Consider the following 21,822-nt stretch of genomic DNA (forward strand, 5'->3'; position numbering starts at 1 on the left):
TATATATATATATATATAACAACTAAATAAGCATGCATTAAAACATTTTTTTTCAAAGAAGAAATGTTTATTTGGGTCATCGTTCCAGAAATGTCAGCTTTGTCTCTTGATTCTGTCCCTTTCAGTCAGTAGCAGCTAATACATCGTAGCAGAGAAGCCTGAGGGAGGAGGTATATTCACTTCATGGCTGCAGGGAAGCACACAGAAAGAGGAGGTACTGGGGTGTTCATAAATTCTTCAAAGGCCCTGAGACCCAATGCCTAAAAGACTGACCACCTCCCAGTAGTCCCTCAGGCTGGCTACCAACTATTTAACATGGTACTCAGACATTTTGGATTTTAAGTCTAGCACTCCCAATACTTCTACAGAGAGTAACCAGGACTCATGCCTTTTGAGAGAAAACTGCTAGCTAGTAAACTCCACAACTTAGGAGTACCTCTTATTTTTCCCAATTTTTTAACTGAAAGGCTCTTCTGTCCACAATGCTTCCAATGGAAACATCAATCTCCCAGCAAAGACTAATGAGGCAGCCTTCCAAGTATTTTTCTTACCTTTACATTTCCCCCAGCCAGAACCAATAAGGTGTTTATCTTATAACAACTTATAGAGTTGTACCATACAATTTGTGTGCTAAAGTATATGGCTCAATTGTTTTTAGTTGTATAGTTACCCCTAAAAAGGATTGTAGAATTCTTTTCTTACCTTAAAAAGAAACTTAGTACCATTCCACTATCAACCCCTGCTATGCCTGCTAACAGCATTCCTGAAGCCTTAAGCCAGAACTCATCTATTCTTGTTTCCATGCAATCCTCTGTCCTTGATAGTATCAATGGAGTCTCTTATGAATGATCTTGCCTGACTCTTTCACATTAGTATAGGGGTTTCTAGTTTCATTCATGCTATGGAATAGGTGGAAACTTTATTATTTTTTAAAAAAGAATTATTTATTTATTGTTATATGTAAGTACACTGTAGTTGTCTTCAGACACACCAGAAGAGGGTGTCAGATCTCATTATGGATTGTTGTGAGCCACCATGTGGTTGCTGGGATTTGAACTCAGGACCCTTGGTAAAGTAGTCAGTGCTCCTACCTGCTGAGCCATCTCACCAGCCCTCATTACTTTTTATAGTAGTGTCATATTTCATTGCTTGGATATATCACATTCTCATATTCCAATCACCCATTTCTGGGTGTTGATGGCACTTTGCACCACTTAATTATTATGAGTAATTATAAACTCTTGGTACAAGTTCCGTACAGACATATGCTTTCAGTGCTTTCAGGTAAAGACTTGGATGGGAAAATTATTTTGGAGGAATGTTCCAGAGCTTTTATGCCACTATAATACACAAGGATGGCAATCTGTCCATATCCTTGCGGGTGTTCACTCTGATCTATTTTATTGTAGGTCCTAGGAAATGTGAAACGGTATCTTGTACTTTTGATTTGCATTTTATTGATGACTAAGAACTGAATGTGGCCGATTGATTTTCCTTCATATGCTTGTTGGTTATGTTTGCATCTTCTTTGGAGAAAGAGCTATTCATCAGCTCTTTCCATTTTAAAATCAGGTTATCTTTTCATTGCTGAGAAAGAAAAGCTCTTTATGTAGCTCAGTGCATTCATCATTAAATACATGTCCTGCAAACATTTTCTCTAGTTCTGTGGGCAGCAGCTTTTTCTTCATAGGATCCTTTGACACACAAAACTTTTCACTCTTATTAATATATCTATTGGGGTGTTGTTGTTTCTGCTTATAGAATTACATTCAAAGATTCATTGTCAAACCTAATCTCACAAAGGCTCAACCCTGTGTAACAGTTTTGTTCTGGAAGGGAAAACTCCAGTCTGCTGAGTTCATTTTATTATGGTAGAAGGTAAGAGTGTGAGTTTATTTACATGTAGATAGCCAAGTCACCCAGCACTGTGCATCCACAAGCTGTCCTTCACTCCGCTGGAGGATCTTCTTATGCTGGTGGGAAATGTAGCCAACTATAGCAATATGGGCTCATGTCTTGATTCCCAAGTTGATTCCATTGATACTTATGTCTAGAATGACTTTTAAAATCTGGAAATTGTTTCATTCATCTGTCTGAAGTCCAACCAGAGCACAGGAGCCCTACAATCTTGGGGTTCCTGACCTTGGCCACAGAGCAGCAGTTTGTGGGGTTCATTGAGGGAGTCCTCAATCTTGAATGAGAGAAAACTTTACTTTCATTATCCTTTAATTAAAATCTGTGGCGTTCCCTCTTTACAAAACAGAGACAACCAATGGAAACTATGAATGACTTTGATGACAGTAGAATTCTAGATATCATCTATGGATAAGATTACTAATGTGACATAACTCTTCAAACACATTATGTTATTGATGAGTTGCATTGGTGTGTTATAAGTGTTGAAATCCATTGATAAAAATATCTTCACCAAGAATCAAGCATGCTGCATCATAAGTTTATTTCTTAGATTCTTCTAACAGCATAGTTAGATAATTGTTTTCCTTATAATCCAATGTTTGTATGACACATGACACGAATATAGTTAAAAATACTCTAACAAGGGAGCCATAAATTTTATTAGACCTCTAAAGGAATCCTGAACATAAACAAAAGCACTGAAGAAATCTAGCTTTCCTCATTATCAGTTTTATCTTCTTCATATTTATCATCGATGAAATCATCACATTTATTTATTTGTCAGTTATGCATTCATCTCCCATCTTGTACTAGAAAATAAGGGCTGAAAGCTTCAAATAGTGCCTGGCACATAGTAGCTGCTCAATAAACATTGAGCTACTAAGTCCTGAGTCATTTCTAAACAAGAGCTAGGCCATAGGCTTCATGAAAATAAAGATAAACGATACCAAACTACTGATGCATAATTCATTGTGGAAATGATTTCATGTTGGTGCCATCATTTTCATCTAGTTTAACACCAATGTACCCTGTGCCCAATAGTAAGAACCTAGTATTCCCCATGCCCACAAGTAAGAATGTATGATGCCATGTGCCCAACAGTAAATACATTGCATGCAGTAATAAATTATTGTCCATATTGATGGTTGAGGAAACCAAGGGTCAGAGAAGTTGACACCGACACAAGATCACTCAGCTAATGAATTACAAAGTGATGATCTGTGGCCAGTCTTCCTGCCCTAGAACCCACATTTCACTATAATAAGACACATCTCAAGGAGGAGAAATGAAATAGGAATGTTAGAGAAAGGGAAGAAAAATTTGCTTATTGTGCAATCAAGAAAGCTAAGATCCTGTGAAGTTAAAAAAATATGCCCTGGAATGCAGAGTTCAGCAGACATTTCCAACAAAATGTTCTTTCCACTGTCTGGTTTATGGACCATGGCAGAAAAACACCTGAGCAGAAACACAGCAGAACCAGGTGCTGCCAGGTCACTCCATGTGAGAGGACCCATGTTTATGCTACCATTGTCATCCAGATTAATAAACACCAGTGTGCCCCATACCCAGAATAAGTACCTAGTGCTCCATTTGCCCAGTACCTTGTAGGCAGTAATAAATTATTATCACATTGATGGTTGAGGAAACCAAATGTCAGAGGAGTTGACACCAATGCAAGATCACACCACTAATGAATTGCAAAGTGATGATCTACCTATCTGCATAGAAAAGCTTTGCAAGCACAGTGAATGCTAATAGACATTAACCACAGCCTGTTCACTCCTTTCCTGGGATCAGCATGCATCTCTAAATATTAGGACATAGCTTCATCCACGTGAGACATTAAGCATTCATTAAGCTGAATTCCAATTATCCCTGGTTAGAGGTCAGGTTACAAAGAGATAGAATGGCCCAATGACAGGCTTGATCTGCTTTCTTATTCCCTAGCTAAAGGTCTCAAGAGTTATCTGGCTTTGACTTTATCCAATCTTACAGTACAGAAGTTAAATTGGAGTAGAGAGACAGGTATTATCCTTTAAGGCTATTGAGGGTTACTGGAGAACCATCCATCAGAGAAACAAAGAAACAGGAAACAAAGAAACAGGTCTGCAGAGAAACAAAGCACAGGAAATGTCCTCATCCCTTCAGAGTAGCAGCAAATGGGTTGGTAGCAAGGAATCCCTGTGACAAGGGTACGTCCTGCCTCCATAGCATACATTCAGGCTGTACTTTCACCATCTCCTGCTTCAGACTCCCTTTACTGGTAATCCTGTCTACGGGTATATGGGGTTTAAAGGGCTGGATTAAGCCACATATGTTTCCAACAGTAAAGGTGCTCACATGAACAAAACCTTGTGGGCATTGAAGTTCAGGAAACTGGGTTCCCCTCTTTTTCTGCTACTTGCATAAGTGGTAGAAGAAGCCAATTGCAGACTTCCCAGGAAAAGTCTATACATTGGCCTTGCTACATGTCTTACATAGATCGGCATAGCTTTGTCTCAAAGGAAGCTCTAATCTTTGCCTTCCACTTCTGGGAGGCCATAACTGACAACAAAGCATCTTCCCCTGGGGTGCTGGGCCAACCCGATGGTCACTGTCTGATTCAGGATGAGGGATGAACACACTGGACGGTTTAACCATGTGTCTTGGGAAAGCAGGTAGAGACTGAGGTCAGGTAGCCATGGATATAAACACCCAGGTTTACATGATCAAGCCTAATGGAACTGAGCTCTCAGGCTGACCTGGGCTTCCAGACTGCATGTATGAACGGCATGTGGTCACATATGAATAACGGAGGTGCCATGCTTGACATGTTGAAACTTCCTAGGCTCTGCCCTGTGCACCTCTTTCCCTTGCCCAATCTACTCTTATTTCTTCCCCTGTAATAAACTGTTACCATGAATACAATTACTTTTGTGAATTCTGGGATCCCTTGGAGTGAATTATTAATGCTGAAAGTAGTTTGGGGCATGCCCTCTAGCCCAAACTTGCAGTTAAGGTAAAAAATTGAGAATAGTCTAGCTGCTAGCCTTACCCCTCCCTGCTTCTGCGTTAGCTAATCCTACCCAATGGCTTTGGACCCGGTGCTAGCTTGCCTGCATTCTTCCTCAAAGGCTCCCTAAATTCCTGGAGCAGTCCAGAAGGCAGACTCTCTTTTAGACTCCAAAGTGCTTCTCAGGCTACTTGTTAGCCAATCCCAAGGTCAGAAATGTTTTCCATCACAAATCAGAAAACATGGTCTACGAATCTAACTCCATAACTGACGCAATGGTATGCAAAATCATCCCACACTCTTGGCTGGATCTGGGTCTTTCCTGGCTCTGTCTCATTTTGTGAAACAGCTGTATCTTTTGATATCTGTTCTAGTTTGTGAGCCATGTATAAGTAGAGATTTGCCATTTCAGAAGCCTGATAGTCTCCACTGCCCCATATGATCACTGTAACCATTTTCTAATATGTACTGTTTTGTTTCCTAGTTTTTGTCTCTTCATACCTTTCCCTAAAAAAAACCAGTTGAAAGCTTACAAAACATAAATAAATAAATAAAAGACAACGCTAATGACATCTAATGTCCTGAGCTACCCTTGTGCTTAGTCCTGTGTTGAGAGCTTTCACATGCATCATTATTTCTATCCCTTGTCACCAGAGTCACTCCATTTTACAAAGGGAAAAGCTTACATCTTCACAAGGTTAACTAGTTTGTTCAGGGATGCACAACATAAAGCAGGAGAACAGAACTCAGCCAGGAAAGGGCTCAGTCCTGCTGCTAACGCACTAGGCATCTTCTGCACTAATCTTCACTTCTGCACAGGGCCTCCCAGCATAGCTCTTGGCTCCTCAGTGAATAGCGGCACCGAGAAACCAATTGGAATGCACGATACTCTGCCTACCAGTCCAAAGAGGAAGAGTCTGGAAAGCCATTCCTACTTCAGAGGAGCCAGGCTCCCTGACCTGCCAGTATATAGCTCTCTCAGGCCTGTCTGTCACGGTTCCATGCACTCATCCCAGAGGAGTCTCCTTCTTCCAGAACACTGGTCACCCCTGCCTGCTTCCTACTGCCTCTCCTTCCCCACACCAATTAAACTGTCACAGCTGGCTGGCTTGGAGACAGGTGAGGACAGGAAGGAATCTGGAAGAGGTGGGGAAATTCGTGGAAGAGGGGGCCTCTCAGCCCCAGCTGCTCTTCTGCTTCCTGTCAAACTGGTTTGAAGCCTTGTGGATGAACCAAGAGGTGTCCCCAGTGACTCCCCAAACCTGACTCTTTCTCTATCAGGGTGGTTAGTAGATGCAGCTACATGGAGAAATGGCAGCTGCTTGTATCTGTTTGTACCCAGTGGTGCCTAGGTCTTGGCATAGCACATGGATCTCAGGTGATATGACCAGCTGCTAATTCCCTGCACCCCCAAATCACAGCCAAAGGAGGATATTTACTTCTAGTAATGTAGAAGCTCACAACCAGGAGAGAAGTAGAATGCAAAGAGATTTCAGACTAGCCCAGCAATATGTACCCTTTGACTCTTCTTGTCTATGCTGACTAAGGCAGTAGGGAAAGCTAGAAAAGATAAGACCTCCCTTACTTGGTTTTGTGAACAGTCTCTGCATGGCCCAGATTCCAATGCATTTGGCTACAAGAGCAGAAAGAATGACACTTGGACTTAGTCTGCAGGTAGAAAGGACAGGGGTTGCCAATAGATCTTTGTTCAACTTTTAAGTTCAAAGACTCTGGAACCTCCAGGATCCTTACGGAAGAAGAAACTGCAGTAAACTAGCAAGAGAAACATGCTGAGAGGGAGGAAGCCCTCAGCATGGGATCCATGGATGAATGTTAGGGTCCTTGACCAATAATATTTCTGTAGCATCCAATTCCCAAAGAAGGGTGTGCTTGACCTGCAAACGGTCATGTGCATTCCACATGAGAAGCTATACACATTGCCTTCTATGCTTCCACTTGCTGCAGGGCTGACTGAGACTCTCTTGTGCCTCCTCCAAGTCTGTGTACGTACATGCACACAGATGCACAGCCTCCTTTTATACTTCTCCAGCCTCGTCCGCACCTGATAACAGATTGTATTTGAAGGTCCCAGCAGGCTGCGCCGCTGCCTGGCATGTGTCTCAATTATTGATGTAGATCTTTACAGAACTTGCTTGATTATTCTTGCCCTGCTATTATGGAGAGAGCATGGCCCTTAATGCACTCCTGGCTCACTTCCCCCTGCTGCTAGAGGAAAAGCACAGGTGGAGACTCCTAATTGCATCCACCGTGGGGTCTTTTCACCTTTCTCTGCATTCTGTCTCTGCAGTTCCTCGGGACATCAAGATCAAGTGTATCTCAAAATCTCTGCATCTTCTGGCATTGGGTGAGGGTGGAAGTTACAGAAAGCCATCTGCTTATGTTCCATTACTGTGTGGACTCAGGACACAGGGCAGAGTGTTCTCAGGAAGGGGGTAAGTTGAATCTCAGTACTAAATGACTTGTACCCTGCCTACAACTTGTTCCTGTGTGTAACAACAGGTAAAAGGAAGCTTGGGTATTTTCCATGCAGAAACCAGCCTGACAGAATGGCTGTATGGAAGTCAGAAATGGCATAAGATTATCATCTTTCTTTTTTTCTAGTTCTGAAAATATCTGAGTCCCAGCTCCATGTTCAAAGTCTGTTGCTATGCTAACCTGAACTGCCAAGTTTCCATGCAAAATCCAGAAGCTCAGTGACTGAAGTGAAGCCTGCATTGGGTACCATATCTGGGGAGAAATTTCCCAGACACACTTCCATTTTTTTTGAAGGGACAACAGCTTAAGAATTACCAGGAAACATTAAATGCAATACTCAGAAAATCGTTATTTTTAGGCTGATTAAAACTGTGGTCAGGATTTATGTATGCCAATCTGTACTTTCTATCTATTTTGTTAGAAATGAAGCCAACCTTTGTATAATGTGCCCATTTAGCAAAATAAGGCAGAAAAGTCTGCAGCGATCATTGACACTTATATATTTAGTATCATTAAGTCTGTACTGGTCAAGATAATGCACTAGCAGAATAGACAGATTTGGGCTTCTCATAAAGAATTTGACAATTGAAGGGGGTTATGCTCGTTTCCATTTATGTCCTGGAAAATACTCCCTTGTGACTTAGCAACCATGTTTAAAAAGCCCTTGCAGTCCTTAAACAAACAAAGGAGTATGTTTATGGGGTTCTAAAGATGTTATTTTCAGAGATGACGTAGGGGTTATGATATGTAGCTTTGGAGCTTTACAGTAAGTTGTAGCTGATTTATTACTATAGCACACAGTTCTTGGGAATTTAATTAAGCACTGTTTGAAAATGTGCTTTATGAGAAATAATCCCTGGGCACATAGAGACCAAAGTTTCTCCATCTTGGAGGGAGAAAGGGACCTTTTGGGGGATGAAGGAGCAGGAGTTAAGAAAATTTCCTGGCACCCCTGGAGCTGAGCTAATTCAAGAACAGAAAGAGAGAGTTTAGAGTAGAGGCTGAAAGCAAGATCTGGCCTGCAGAGGTGTTTTGCTTGGCTTGCTGGACACTGGGAGAGTTTTATGGCAGTGGCCAGTATTTTTAAATTGGAGATTCAATTTGTAAGGCCACTTTTCTCCCTTCCCTTTGAAGCATCACAAGATCTGATCACATACGTCTGTTTTTCTGCATGGGAATAATTAGCAGCAATTGGGTCTACTTTAGAAGACACCCAAGACCCCAGTACCTCATATTCCTCATCAGATCTACTCCATCCATTTCTAAGTGCTCCTAATAATGGTATATAAGAACTTGAAGACTCATGAAGTCTTATGAAAACTTCTCATTATGTCATATACTTCTGGTAATTAATCTTAATTGTCAACTTGATGAGGTCTAGAATCACCTCTGGGCCTGCTGTCAAGTATTATCCAAATTAGGTTAACTGAAGTACATCCTGGGAATCAAACTCAGGTCATTAAGCTTGGTGGCAAGCATCTTTACCTGATAAGCCAACTCACCAGCCCTCTTCTAATTTTTGAAAGAGGTTCATGTAGCCTAGGATGGTCTGGAACTTACTATGTCAATGAGGGTGGTCATAAACTTCTGCTCTTCTTGTCTCTACCTTGCAAGGACTGGGCTTACAGCCATGCACCACCATTGTCTGTCTAAAGCCAATCACTGCTCTTAGAAGGGTAATTTCAAGACAGGGTTTTGCTTCATTTACTGAAAATAAAAATCATGAGACCAATGTGCAGACCATAGTAAGAGTCCCCTCAGGAATTTTTGGAGGACTTTTTGTCTCCTCAATTGGAAATATCCTGAGAGCCAAACATTCCATTGTAAGGGGATGTCTTTCAGCTTATCAGCCTCCAGCATTTAGTGTCAGTTGAATAACAATTGGAATATATTACCTTATAAAATCTCTGTTAGTCTGTTTGATCCCTTTGAAGTTTGGACTGCCTCTTACAAAATATATACAATTTAAACATCATGATGAGAAAAATCTGGACTTAGCCATGGTATTCAGTATTTTCCAGTATCAAACATGGTTGTCACTCAATAGATTAATTGATTGATATGTTTAAGTTCATATGTACATAGATCCCATCCTGTCTGGTACTGTGATGAGATTAAAACCAATGCTCCTATGCTATATCCTACTCTATTAGAATTATTCACTACTACCTCTAATATGTGTACAAATACATGTACACACATGACACATGTACACACACACACAAAACCTCCTACTTCCCAAATTTTCTTGAAAAATGACTTATGCATCAAAAAGTCCCAAGGGCATTCTTACTGCAAAGGATTCTATTTTTATATCACAAATGACTCATCACTGCTCAGGGTCTTGCCAAAGTGACCATCTTTCAAGTTATCAGGACAGAGGACAAGGGGTAAAAAACAAGAGAGAGGTCACATGCCCTGCAGCTCATAAATCCCAAAATGAAGCCATAACATCTGCTGCCACCTAGTGCCACCCTGGCTGGCTGTGTTGTCATGAGCACTGCCCTTCTGTTTGGTTTGCAGCATTCTAAGCCAGTGTGCCTCCAGCTGGATCCCACTCTGGCTTTCAGCAATTCATAAATGCATTTTTCTGTGATTTTGGGACAGTACTAGGGCTAAGATGTGACTAGGGAGAAACCCAGAAGCCTGTGCCATAAACTCAAAGTTAATTACAAAATACCTGGGTGAGTTTGGAATCTAGAAGAGGATGCATTCCTTTACTTGTCCTCAAAGAAAACCATCTCTTAAGGGTTGCCAAAGTGCTAAGAGTGTGCTGGGTCATCCAAAACATTCCTTTTAAATCTTGGAGAATGGTGAGGAGGGCAGAAAAATGTCCACTCTAATTCTGTAAGGTGGGGAAATGTGGATTTATATGCATAGTTAGAAGATAATATTTTCATGAGGAAAACAAATGAGCCATTGGGCACAGTGTTCTCAAAAGTAATGCCTAGCAAATGCCAAAGAGTTGACACCAATGGGCCCAGCCTTGTCAGCTTTCCACAGCACAGGTGAATGCCAACTTCTCCAACTCTGGAATGAGGTTAGGGGGTAGGCAGGGGAAAGCAGAAAGAAAAGAAAGACAGATGGACAGACTGGAGTAGGTAGAGGAAAAGGAAGGAAGGATGAAAGGAAGGGAAGGAGGGAGGGAAGGAGGGAGGGAAGGAGAGAGAGAGAGAGAGAGAGGAAGAGAGAGAGAGTTCAACAGAGGGAGGGAGGAAAGGAGGAAAGGAAAAAAGGAAAGGAGAGGGAGATGGAATGGAGGGAGGGAAGGAGGGAGGGAGGGAGGGAGAGAGAGAAGGAAGAGGAGACAGAGAGAGAAAGAGAGAGGGGGAATCAAAGAGCTTAAGACTCCTTGCCAGTGAAGACAAAGCTAACTGGCCCCCAAATCCTTCAGTCTTGGTTTAATCTTTTTCCACCTGGGATTATCTCTACTTTCTCCTGGCATGAAAGTCTATACTTCAATGAAGACCTTAGAGTTTTTAATTGGCACCAAAAGTCAATATGCTTTTTTTGTTTTTAAAAAGGTGGTAAATCATAAGACATCTTTGCTCATGGCTTAAATTTGGTAGAAAAGACACAAAAGATCAAGAAGAAGGGCATTATCTCAAAGGATTTAATTTCTGATTATAGTACTTTCTTTGTCTGGTTTGGTGACCTTGAGCAGGTGACTTTAACCTCTAGTCTCATCTAAAAGGTAGAAGAGGAAACTCTGAGAGACAAAGGAATTCAACCTAATGTCATACAACCAAAGAACAGACCTGGTCCTTTACAGATACCCATACAGAAGTAAAAGCATGGAAAGAAGTTCTCTCTGCCCCCTGTACCTTCACCACCTATATTTTCTGCCAGGTTTACCTGCAATTAAAGGAGAGGGTGCTGAGGCACAGAGATTAATGGTACCAAGGGATTTTTAAGATGTGACAACACATTTTCCTTATATTCAAGGAAATTGATTCAAGGAGTCCCTATGAATACCAAAATCCATGCACCTTCAAGTTGCTTATTTGAAACAATGACACATTTTCATATAACTTATACATATTCTTCCTTATACTTTACATTATCTCTAGATTATAAATAATAGTTAATACAATGTTAATGTTGTACTAGTAGTAACAGTTGTGTAGAGAGTAATGGAAACAAAATATATCTGTGTATGATATGTAAAACTGGGATCTGCTTAGACAATATTTTCAAACCATAGTTTGTTTAATCCTCAGATATAGAAGGGAACTCTATTCCCAAGTCATCTTTGCTATCAAACCTGAAAGGTCTGTCTCATTCATTTCTCTTACTCCCAACAGAGTCCCCTATACTCTAATAAGCTGCCTGAGGAACATTCATACTCTTTGACACTTGAAGATGCCATCTCATTATGGTACCCAGGGAACCACTTGCACAGTGAGGGATGAGTGAGGACAGAGACTGTCTTAGTGCTGTGGAAGGTAGAGGAGGAACACTTGAGAAAAAATAAAGTCAATCTAGTGTTATATAACCAAAGAAGAGACCATGTGCTTTAAATCCATCCACATGGAAGCAGACAGGTAAAGAATGTGCCTTCTTTATCCCTCTGTATCCTCTCTTCCTGTCTTTGCTACCAAGTTTATCCCCACTAATGAGAATGGCAACATGAAAAACTAGGTGATGTAGAAAGACTGGGTCAACGCTCCTTAGACATCACAGAATTAAAAGGAGTCATGAGAGGCTAGATTCTAAAAGGAAAAATGTTTCCCATTGGGAACTATTTATGGCATCTACCCTGAAGGCAACCCATCTCCATCTCTCAGTAGCTCAGCTCCTCCACCATCTGATACTCTATTCTTTCAACAGCTGTTGGCTCTCCTGTTGTGTTCCCCCTCACAGATGTGCAGTGCTGTTCTGAACACTCTGCCCTTGAACTTTCCCTACCCATAATTTTCCAAACCAAAGCCTGGCAATAAAAATGTCACTGAGGGATGGTGAGAATTGGGAGGGGGGAGTATCTTTAAAAAGAGAAGAAGAAAGAGATGCTTCACATGCACTGTGATTTGTGTTGACTTCTTCAACAAAGGTTAAGTGCATGCCGTGCTTTCTCAAATAGAGTAAGAAGGTGGAATGCTGGAGCTAATTATTCAGAACACTACCTACAAAGACCCTGCTCCATTAAAGGAAGTTAACAGCTAAGATATGTCCAGACTCTTTCTCCCTATGCCCTGACACTAGTTGGTCATGCTGAAAGGCTACATAATGGCTAAAAGGAAAGCTACTACCCACTACAAGGGAACCCATCCCTTCCAAGTGGTTGGCCAAGTGGTTGGACACATTGGAGACACCAAGTCAACATCTATGCACAGTGATTTAGAACAGAAGTAATGAAAGAAAGAGGTTACTTTTTAAAACTTATTTTTAATACCTTCCAACAAACCTTTTTTTGGGGGGGGGCACTTTTCCTATACTCTGTTGGTTTAATAGTGCTTGCTATATATATGAATTTCACACACAAAAAAAGTGCTAAACTGCAAAAGATTAAGCCTTGGAGCTCTCTAAAGGATAAAAGAGTGTATTCAGTTAAGAGGAAAAGGCATCTCTCCTACCTGCTTCGTGTGCCAAATAAAATGCACAGCAAAGCAGGTTGGGGTGGGTAAGGAAACTTAGTCCTTTGAAAGAATCTGATGGGTATGAGGACTCTTGAGAAACAACCATCAATTTCCCTGTGATCCACAGCAGATGTAGGGGGCAGGATGGTGATGGGGCTCTCTCAAGAGCTATCCACTGTAGACTTGGCTCTCAGGATGAGAATGGGGGATAGAGAAGACAAAGGAAAGAAGGCAGAGGACATGACAAGGCAAGCCAAAGCAGCTCCCATTCTTACATCTGCACCAAGCTCTTTCTAAAACTTTTCTAGTCTGGAGGTTTCTTCCTTGACATTTGCAAGTGACACTGGGGGCTGGGGAAACTGGTGACAACTTAGAGTGAGATTTTGGCTTCAGGACTTGTTAGCTATATGGTTTGAAACAAATTTTAGGGTTCCAGACTTCTAGTTAGTAAAGTGGGAATTATAAAGCTCGACCTAGGGTATTAGAAGAAGCTATTAATAATATCTGTAATGTGCTTAGTACTCTAATTCACAGGCAGCCCAACAATGGGGACACAAATTCCCTCTAGTCTTTTGTTATTATTCAAATTTGTGTGGAAGTGTGTGTGGTTCCATGCATATGTCTGTGTGGGTGTATGCACACAGATGTGTGTGTACTTGTGTGCACAGCATGTGGCAGCTAGAGGTTGCATATCTTGCGCATAAGTGTTCTACAGGATATTTTATGTATTATATGTGTCTGTAGTGTACATTGCAATACTATGTGAAATGTAAGATATGCATGTGGATGATGGAACCAACCACTCAGTGGCATGCCAATGAAAATACCAAATAAACCTTGAACAGTGAAAAAAGAAAAAGAAAAGGAAATCGGGTATGCTCCTCAATTGTTTTCCACTTTCCTTTTTGAGACAGAATGAGTCACTAACTTGGTGTTCAAAGAGGTGACTAGGATGCTAGGGACCCACCTGTCTCACCTACCGCCTAACACTAGGACTGCAGATGCACTGTACCCCACTCAGTTTTGCATTGCTGCTGAGCTCAGGGCCTCATGGTTTTGTGGCAAGCATTTTACTAACTGAGCCATCTTCTAATTCCCTGGGTTTTTTTTGGAAAGAAATTTATCAGATGAAGGAGGAGTTAACAGTGGAGATATGAAGAGGAGTGAAAGGTAAAACTATAAAATAATAACAGGTTTGGATAAGACTCTGGATTTCTGAATTATAATAACAGTGTCACTTGTGTTTCCAGAGACTATGGAAACAATCTGGTCAGTTTCTATTGCAAAATTATGTATAATTATCTGCAGCCATGTTTAACTATAAGAACTGTCACAACCTGGGAAGAATTTAAGATTTTCACATTGAAGTTGTGAAAGTGAATAAATGAATGAATGAATGAATGAATGAATTTAAAATGAACAAATTGAAATTTATGAAGATGGAGAAGTAGTCGTTCCCTGGCAATGGAGCACTTGGATAGGATATGCTACAAAATTTGTGCTACGGCTCTACCTTCCAAATGTCCAACTCATTCAAGTGGCAGGCCTTAAACCAGAAGCCAAGAGCAAAAGCTGGCAAAGCCAGAAAAGGCAGCCCCAACTGTGTACCAGTCATTTTGGTGCAGACAGAGTCATTAAGGAAGATTTTTAACAATGCATAACCTTTCTGCTTCCCTCTGCTAACAGCAGGTGGTATGCCTTTCAGAATGGAGGCTGCTTTGAAGTCGCCAGTGAGCAGGATCTGACCTTCATTTCCAGTATATGCAGCATTAAATATTCATAATCCACGTAACTGAAGCATAAGAAGGAGCAGCATTTAAGCATGAATCAAAGGAATAAATATCTCCCCACATGTGAGTCATCCTTTCCCAGAATACCACTGGAAAAATGCAGGTGCACGGAGCTTTGAGAATGGCTGTCTCTACCAACTTTCTTTTAAAATTATGGAAGGAAGCAGCAGGGACTGCTGCTTTATGCCATCCATGAACCCTGCTTCCCTTCCCCCATGCTGGCATTATAAGGTCTCCTCACACCTAATATATTCAGTAAGTATTTGGTCTGGTGTCAAGGAGAGGAGAGGAGCAAGCAACAGTGACATTAACATTCATAGGACCTTGAAGGAGGCATTTGACTTGGTTGTGCAATTTTAAAAACTATTTAGCATGGGTGTATGTGTGTGCACATATGTTTGCATGTGTCACATGTGTGTGTATGGTAACAAACATGCCACAGTGCAGGTATGGGAGCCAGAGGAAAGCTTTCAGGAGCATGTCCTCACCTCCCAGCATGTTGAGACAGAGTTTCTCTTGTTTCTGATGTTATGCCCAACTGACCCACGTGCTTCTAGAGGATTCTCCTGTCTCTGCCTCCCATCTCACTACAGGAATGCTAGTTTTATAGAAGCACATCACCACTTCTGCCTTTTAAAATGTGGGTTCCAGCAGATAAATTCCAGTTGTTAGTCTTATGTAGTAGATGCCTCTACCCGCTGAGACCCTGGTTATATACATTTTAAAAAAGTCTTTGCCTTACAGAAATCAGGATCCATAGGAGAAGGAGTACCTGCAGAGTCAGAATCAGAATTAGGAGGTGGGGAATTTGGAGAACATGGACCTTTGAAGGGATAAGATTACAAGTCTCCTGAAGGCATTGATATTACAGGCATCTCAACCAAGTCTTGGCTATAATGCCCCCTTTGTTAGACTCTTTCTACTATCTTTCACTGGGATGATGGTGTACCATTGGAGCCCATTTAATCTGATTCTCTTTATCTGTAGGCTCCAGGACAATCTTTTTCAGATAGATGATAATCACTGCAGATAACCCAAATGATTCTTCCCATAGAGATGACATAAGGAAAATAAAACCCAAAGGCCTCTCAAACACCTCATTGAGAAAGATCCACTTGGGGATCTGTCTGTCTTGGACTGAGAACTAAAAAGCAAAGATATGTGGGATTACCAGAGTTGAGTGAATTTTGAAAGGGGCGGGACATCACCAATTACAATTATACCTGCCAATAGCAAAGTTAACCTGAACTTTCTTGCCTGAACTTTCTGCTGACTCACTGAGTTAGAACAAGCATCTGTTCTGCTTGCCTCTGTGCACAGTCTAAATTGGCCTCTCTGACATCAATTGGCCAAGTCCATCCCTGGGACCTGTTTCATAAGCCCATCTGTACCCTTTGAGGTTCTCTCTATGTGTGTGGTGTATGCATGTGTGATACATGTGCAAACAGAGATCAAGAGAGAATGTCAGGTGTCCTGCTTTCTCACCCTCTGACTTATTTCTTTAAGGCAGAGTCTCTCACCAAGCCCAGAGCTAAGATGGCTGCCAAGCAAGCCCAGTGGTCCTCCTGTCTCCAACCCCACAAAGCTTGGAAGTTACAGACCATGCCCACCTTTTCAGAAATGCCTTGGTGACTTGATCTTGGGTCCTCATAAGCATCAGTAGATGCTATTACTCACCAGGTCATCTCCCCAATCCCTCTTTGTATTGCCCAAAGGGCCATGCGTGGAAAGCTTTGCATCTTGAGCTTCTGTAATGGGAGACTTCCAATCTACCAAGTAGGTGAAGACAGTTCTAATTAAGTACAATAAGAGAATCATTTTACAAACCATGTCAATCTAGCAAGGATCACTCCAATTTATTTGCAGAGGGTTAACACTAATGCAAATTCATCTCTAGAATACCAGGTATTTTTCTCAGGGCAATGACTTATTAGAATTTTTAAGAGAAATTTATCCTGCTTTCCAAGATGGCAGCCAAGCCATTTCTATCAAGCCAGAAGTAGTTATAAATGAAAAAGGCAGGCTTTAAGAATTTGCCTTCTACTTTCTCACCCTAGTTCCATGTGTAGTTTACATGTCGAGTTTCATCTCATCTCATTCACTAAACTTGATTGTAATTTGATTAATGGATTGCATTTGGTGTTCTGACTATGGCCTTCTAGACTTATCATAAAGGTAGCATTATAGATTTTACTTTAATTCATTTCTTTAAACTGTGCATGCTTGCTCAACCTGAATGGGAAGATGGAAGATTGTCAGTGTACACTGGCTTCTCCACAAGTCAGAGGTCTCAGGGCCAGATGAAGAAGAAGACATGAATGCAGAGTTATGTAAGTAGCAACAGGTGTCCTGCTAAACAAAGTCTGTTACAAAAAAAAAAAAAAAAAAAAAACAAAAACCAAAAAATACACAGTTTGCCTAGTTTAAGTGGAAAGGCTGAATCCATGCTAAGGCGTGGCCAGCCCTCATAGAGAATGAAGACAATCTCATCTCTAAGATTACTGGCATTTTTTGCTGGGGAAACTTAAACAAGAACTGAAGATCAGCCTTGGTAAAGACTCTTTGAATGACTCTAAGAGAACCAGAATCACCAAGGGTTTCAAGAATCAACTTCATAAAGACTAAGCAATTTCAGGACTAAGCCCAAAGGACTGGAGGAGGCTGGGGAGGCCTTTGTGAAGAGTGTCAACCAGGTGAACAACAGGCTCTACCATCCTCTCCCAAGGAAATTCAGACTCTACAAAGCCAAAGGTTGACTCATAGTAGACACAATTTTTTTAAAAAAAGACACCATCAAAATCCATCTGCCAGAAATATTTTATTACCATGACATACATGGGGGAAGAAAGGGAGACAAAGAAAATGGAGGCACAGTCTAGGTCTCTGTCCCTTTAGCAGACTGCCACACTCACCTTCACATAAGTGTGTGCTCTCTGGGGGCACACAGACTACATATCCGAAACTCTTTCCTAAGCCCCAGCACAGGCGTTGGCAGGATATGCCCCATGACCCCTGGAGAGAGATTGGAGAAAAATGACCAAAAGCTTGAGAGTTCCAGTTCATTTCAAATGTGCTCCAGAATCTCTAAGTAAACATGAAAAGAGAGCTTACCTTCACTCACAGGAGAACTGGAGACTTCCAGACTGAATGATACTCTTCTTTCTTGACTAGTAATTTCAGAAGAAGAGAGCATGCACATTCTTGTTCTCAGAGGATATTTAAAGGACTCACAGCCCAAGACAGGTGAAGGCCTAGCTTTGTGTCTGAGGTAGGCAGGCTAGGTGACTTCTGAAAGTCTTACGGATGGCAAATTTCAGGCATGGATGAGTAGATGTGTTTCTTTTCCTTTCCTTGACATGACTGTATGGCCTTCATAGCCAAATGCACACAATCCCCTGACTGGTGACCAGATAGCTCTGGGAAATTCAGAATTTAGGTGTGCATTAAATTGGCACCATACCACGCCATCAGAAAAAGAGCACTGAGCCCAAATTTGAGGCATACCAGAGTCTGATCCAACAGGAAAACAAGGCAGGTGTTTTAGGATCAAAGACTAGCACCCAGGCAGGATCAACATTAGAGGAATGAAAACCACTCCCAAAGTAAACAATGGGGACTGCAAGCTCAAGGGCTCTTGAGCTTGGCCAGGGCTGTCAAGTTTGTGTTACAACAGAAAAGCAAGTCTATTCCCAGATCTGTACATCTCAGATACTGTCAACTTTGAGACTTTAGTAGGATAATTGGAAAAAGTGATGTATCCAGCAGTAGTTCCCACAACATTAAGGGTAGCCGTGGTGCCTGGTCTCTTCAGCCTCCCCGAAGATTCATCATCTGTGAAGCATGCTCACCCTGGAGTTCCAGATCACTAAACTGCCAGTCCAGGAGTCGGCATGAGCACCACTCTCTAGAAGTTCTCAGAGAGTCATAGACTTCTAGCTCTGGGAGTCCTCATGAATGCCTTATCCCATTTCCTTAGTTTCACAAGTGAAGGAGCACAGTGACCATTGATTCAGCTACATACTCATTTAAATCTTCCAATATCATCTAACTCTGGATAAGAAAAAGATCCTATGGTTGTGGCCAGAATGGCTCAGACTCATATGTTGGACTCTGTCACCCTCTCCCAGAGTTTGCACACTCCCATAGAAGCCCTCTTAACCTCTAGGCATGTTCAGTACAAATACTCAGTCGGTAAATAGCTCATTACAACTGTGTACCCAACAAGAAGGTTTGGTCCCCAAGTGCCTCTCCCTTCCATACCATCAGTATCAACCTAGCCTTTCTTCTGAGAGAACTTTTCCCCATTCATAACTGAAGCAGAGGGAAGCCCTGCCTTCCTCCAAGTCTTTGGCACTCAGGAGATTCTTGGTAAGGCTAGTGTTAAGTTAAATAAGCTCATCAATGTAAGGGATCATAATTGCCCTAGGAGAAAAGCAAGGGGCAAAACAACATATATGCATACTCACTTTGACGAGTCTATGAAGTATATTACAAGGGCACCAATGCTGAGAGCAAAGACTAACACAACCTGCAAGACAAAAGAGACACTCCATCACTTAAGACCTGGGGGCTGAAGGCGTACATTTCTCAGTGGTCGTAACAACTGCTTCCACATCTCATGTGCACATGTGCTCCGTGCCCTGTGACAACCCAGATGTTGATTCCTTACCCAGCAATGGAAGTAACTCTGCTCCTCATCAATAGGGATCAGGGCAGACTATTCCATCCTGTGTCCTTGGATTTTGATCCTGCCCTGTCACCTTGAGGACCAGCTCCTCCACCACTGACTTAAACAAACTTCAGTAGGGAAAGAGTCAAAAGACTTGGAAGGATATAGTTTTTCATTCTCTACTGACCCCTAGGACTTAAAGGGAATGATCACTTTTAACAGATTTGTTGAGGTATAAAATGCATCCATTTTGAGCACATAATTCTTTAATAACTTTTGCAAAATCTACCAACTTATTGACATCACCATGATCCAGTTTCAGAACATTTTTATCATCTCAATAAGATCTTTCTTGCTTGTGAAATTAATCCCTGTTCTATCCTCTGGACATAGACTGTCACTAATCTGCTTTCTGTCTCTACATAAGAAATATCCATTTGAAAAGCACACATTTGCTACTACAGATGTCCCTTTGGGTACATGTATAGAGAAATATTTATGCACACACACACAATTCTATATCAATGTAAATTTGCTCAATTCTGAGTTGTTTATAAGATTTCTCAATCACATAGGGAAAACATTAAATGCAAAAATATGAACTAGGTCATACATCTGACCAGTTAGTTACATGACAGTCTTTAAGCTTTTTTGCCCTCGTTCAAAATCATCACAAATATAAAAGACAGCTTTGACATCTCCTTTGACTCACACCTGACACATAAAAGTCCACTGAAGGAACCTGTAGCAGATCAAGCTGTTACTAACACCTCTAGCCCTCATTCAACTTTCCAATGTGTTTATTTTTATCTTTCACAGAGGAAACAATTAATGCCAATAAAAAATGGTCCCAGTAAAAAAGACACCAACAGCCAGCAATTAAGGCTGAGCACAGAAAAGAAAAAAAAAAGACACCATACACAATGCCTGTGTACTGCTCAACCCTGCCCTTTAGATATATACAATTCTTAAAGAGACTGAAGGGATGATCCTTAGAAATGTGAGTCTATCAGGATCCGCATGCAGAAATCTGGCTGGCCTGGGATGATGAACAGAAAGTAACCCCTTCTTTTGCTAAGACTAAGTATGATTAAGCTGTGGTGCATTAGTATGTGTGTGTGTGTGTGTAAGAGGAAATTTCACACTCCTCTGTTTTTCTGTGTATGTTAATATGATTGATATAAAATGCAGTCTAGTGGTAGTACTCATTTAAAGCACTGCAATCTCCCCGCCCTCAAGGAACCACAGGAGAGAGGTGATCAGCTAGCCACAGAGTGTGAAAAATAACTGGGTACAACACAAGGGACACACAGTGTTCTCATCAACAGCTAGCATCCCTTTCTCAAGAGCAGTGTGCTTAGTGTACTACACCACTAGGGTTTATTTCATTCTTCGCCTTTGCTTTTCAAACCAAGGCTCCCATTGAACGCAAGACAGCTCCTACAGTTTGTCTGCAACCACTAGCTACCAATAGACTAGTTCTTGGCTGGATTGCCTCTGCTTCCGCTCTTCACATGGGTTCATTCACAGCTTGTGTGCAAGGGTATACCCGAAACAAAGCTATAAGCAGGCTTTTCATCCTATGACAAATAGCGTCAGATTAATTTGGAGCTGGGCTACTATTTCTGAGCCATAAGCAGTTAGATCCTGGTCCTGACCTCATTCTCAGAAAGCTGCAAAGGGAAGGGGTGTGATGACAGCAGATGGAGGGTCCCCTTCATTCATAAACGGCTGATTGGGCACAGATCCCTGTCCAGTTCGCTCCATGTGTATGAATGTAGAGCTGCTATCAGGCCTCACTAAACAGTCCTGTGCCACCAAACGCTGTGTCTTATGAAAGGAAAAAGCAAAGTCCTTACAATGGCACCTTCATTCTGTGAGAAGTTAGAATCTCAGCACTCCCGTGAAAGCAGTATTTTCCCAGAAGCAGGATGGCCAGTATCAATAACACTAATCGGTCCCAGTTGCTTCCACTTTGGAATAATGTGTCACTTATTTAAGCAAATCAGTGACAAGAGTTTGTAATACACCCCGCTGACCTCTTCAAACTAAAACAGTGGCATCTTCAAGGATAAGAGCAGAAAGAACACGGGAAGAACACACACACAGAGCTCCTGTTGGCTGGACCTAAGCTTGGACCCTGTGACCTGCCAGAAGGCTTTCTCTCAGAGAGATTGGGAAATCCAAACTGTCCCAACCACCAGGAGCCTCCCAACAGGCAAATAAAACAACAACAACAACAATAAAACAGTACTTAATAAGAAGGTGAACTGTGTGTGTAAGTAAATAAAATAACAATAATAATAATAACTTTGTAAGAAGGTGAAGTGTGCATGTATGTAGGCAAATATACTACAAATAAAGCAGTATTCAGTAAGAAGG

At 41.5% G+C, this 21,822-nt stretch overlaps 1 protein-coding gene across 34 annotated transcripts in view; it reads right to left on the reverse strand.

Moving 5' to 3' along the window:
• Window positions 1–21,822, reverse strand: part of Kcnma1 (potassium calcium-activated channel subfamily M alpha 1) — a 744,152-nt gene that overhangs the window by 367,445 nt on the left and 354,885 nt on the right. For 33 of the 34 annotated variants that reach the window (XM_031361079.1, XM_031361066.1, XM_031361082.1 and 30 more), the window contains exon 3: window positions 19,238–19,299. In XM_031361079.1, coding sequence (XP_031216939.1) covers window positions 19,238–19,299 — 62 coding nt within the window. Of the gene's footprint in view, window positions 1–74; window positions 188–19,237; window positions 19,300–21,822 lie in introns of those variants that run through there. The other variant, XM_031361077.1, reaches the window with a different exon arrangement.

The sequence above is a fragment of the Mastomys coucha genome, unplaced genomic scaffold, assembly GCF_008632895.1.
Source record: "Mastomys coucha isolate ucsf_1 unplaced genomic scaffold, UCSF_Mcou_1 pScaffold9, whole genome shotgun sequence".
Lineage (NCBI taxonomy): Eukaryota > Metazoa > Chordata > Mammalia > Rodentia > Muridae > Mastomys > Mastomys coucha.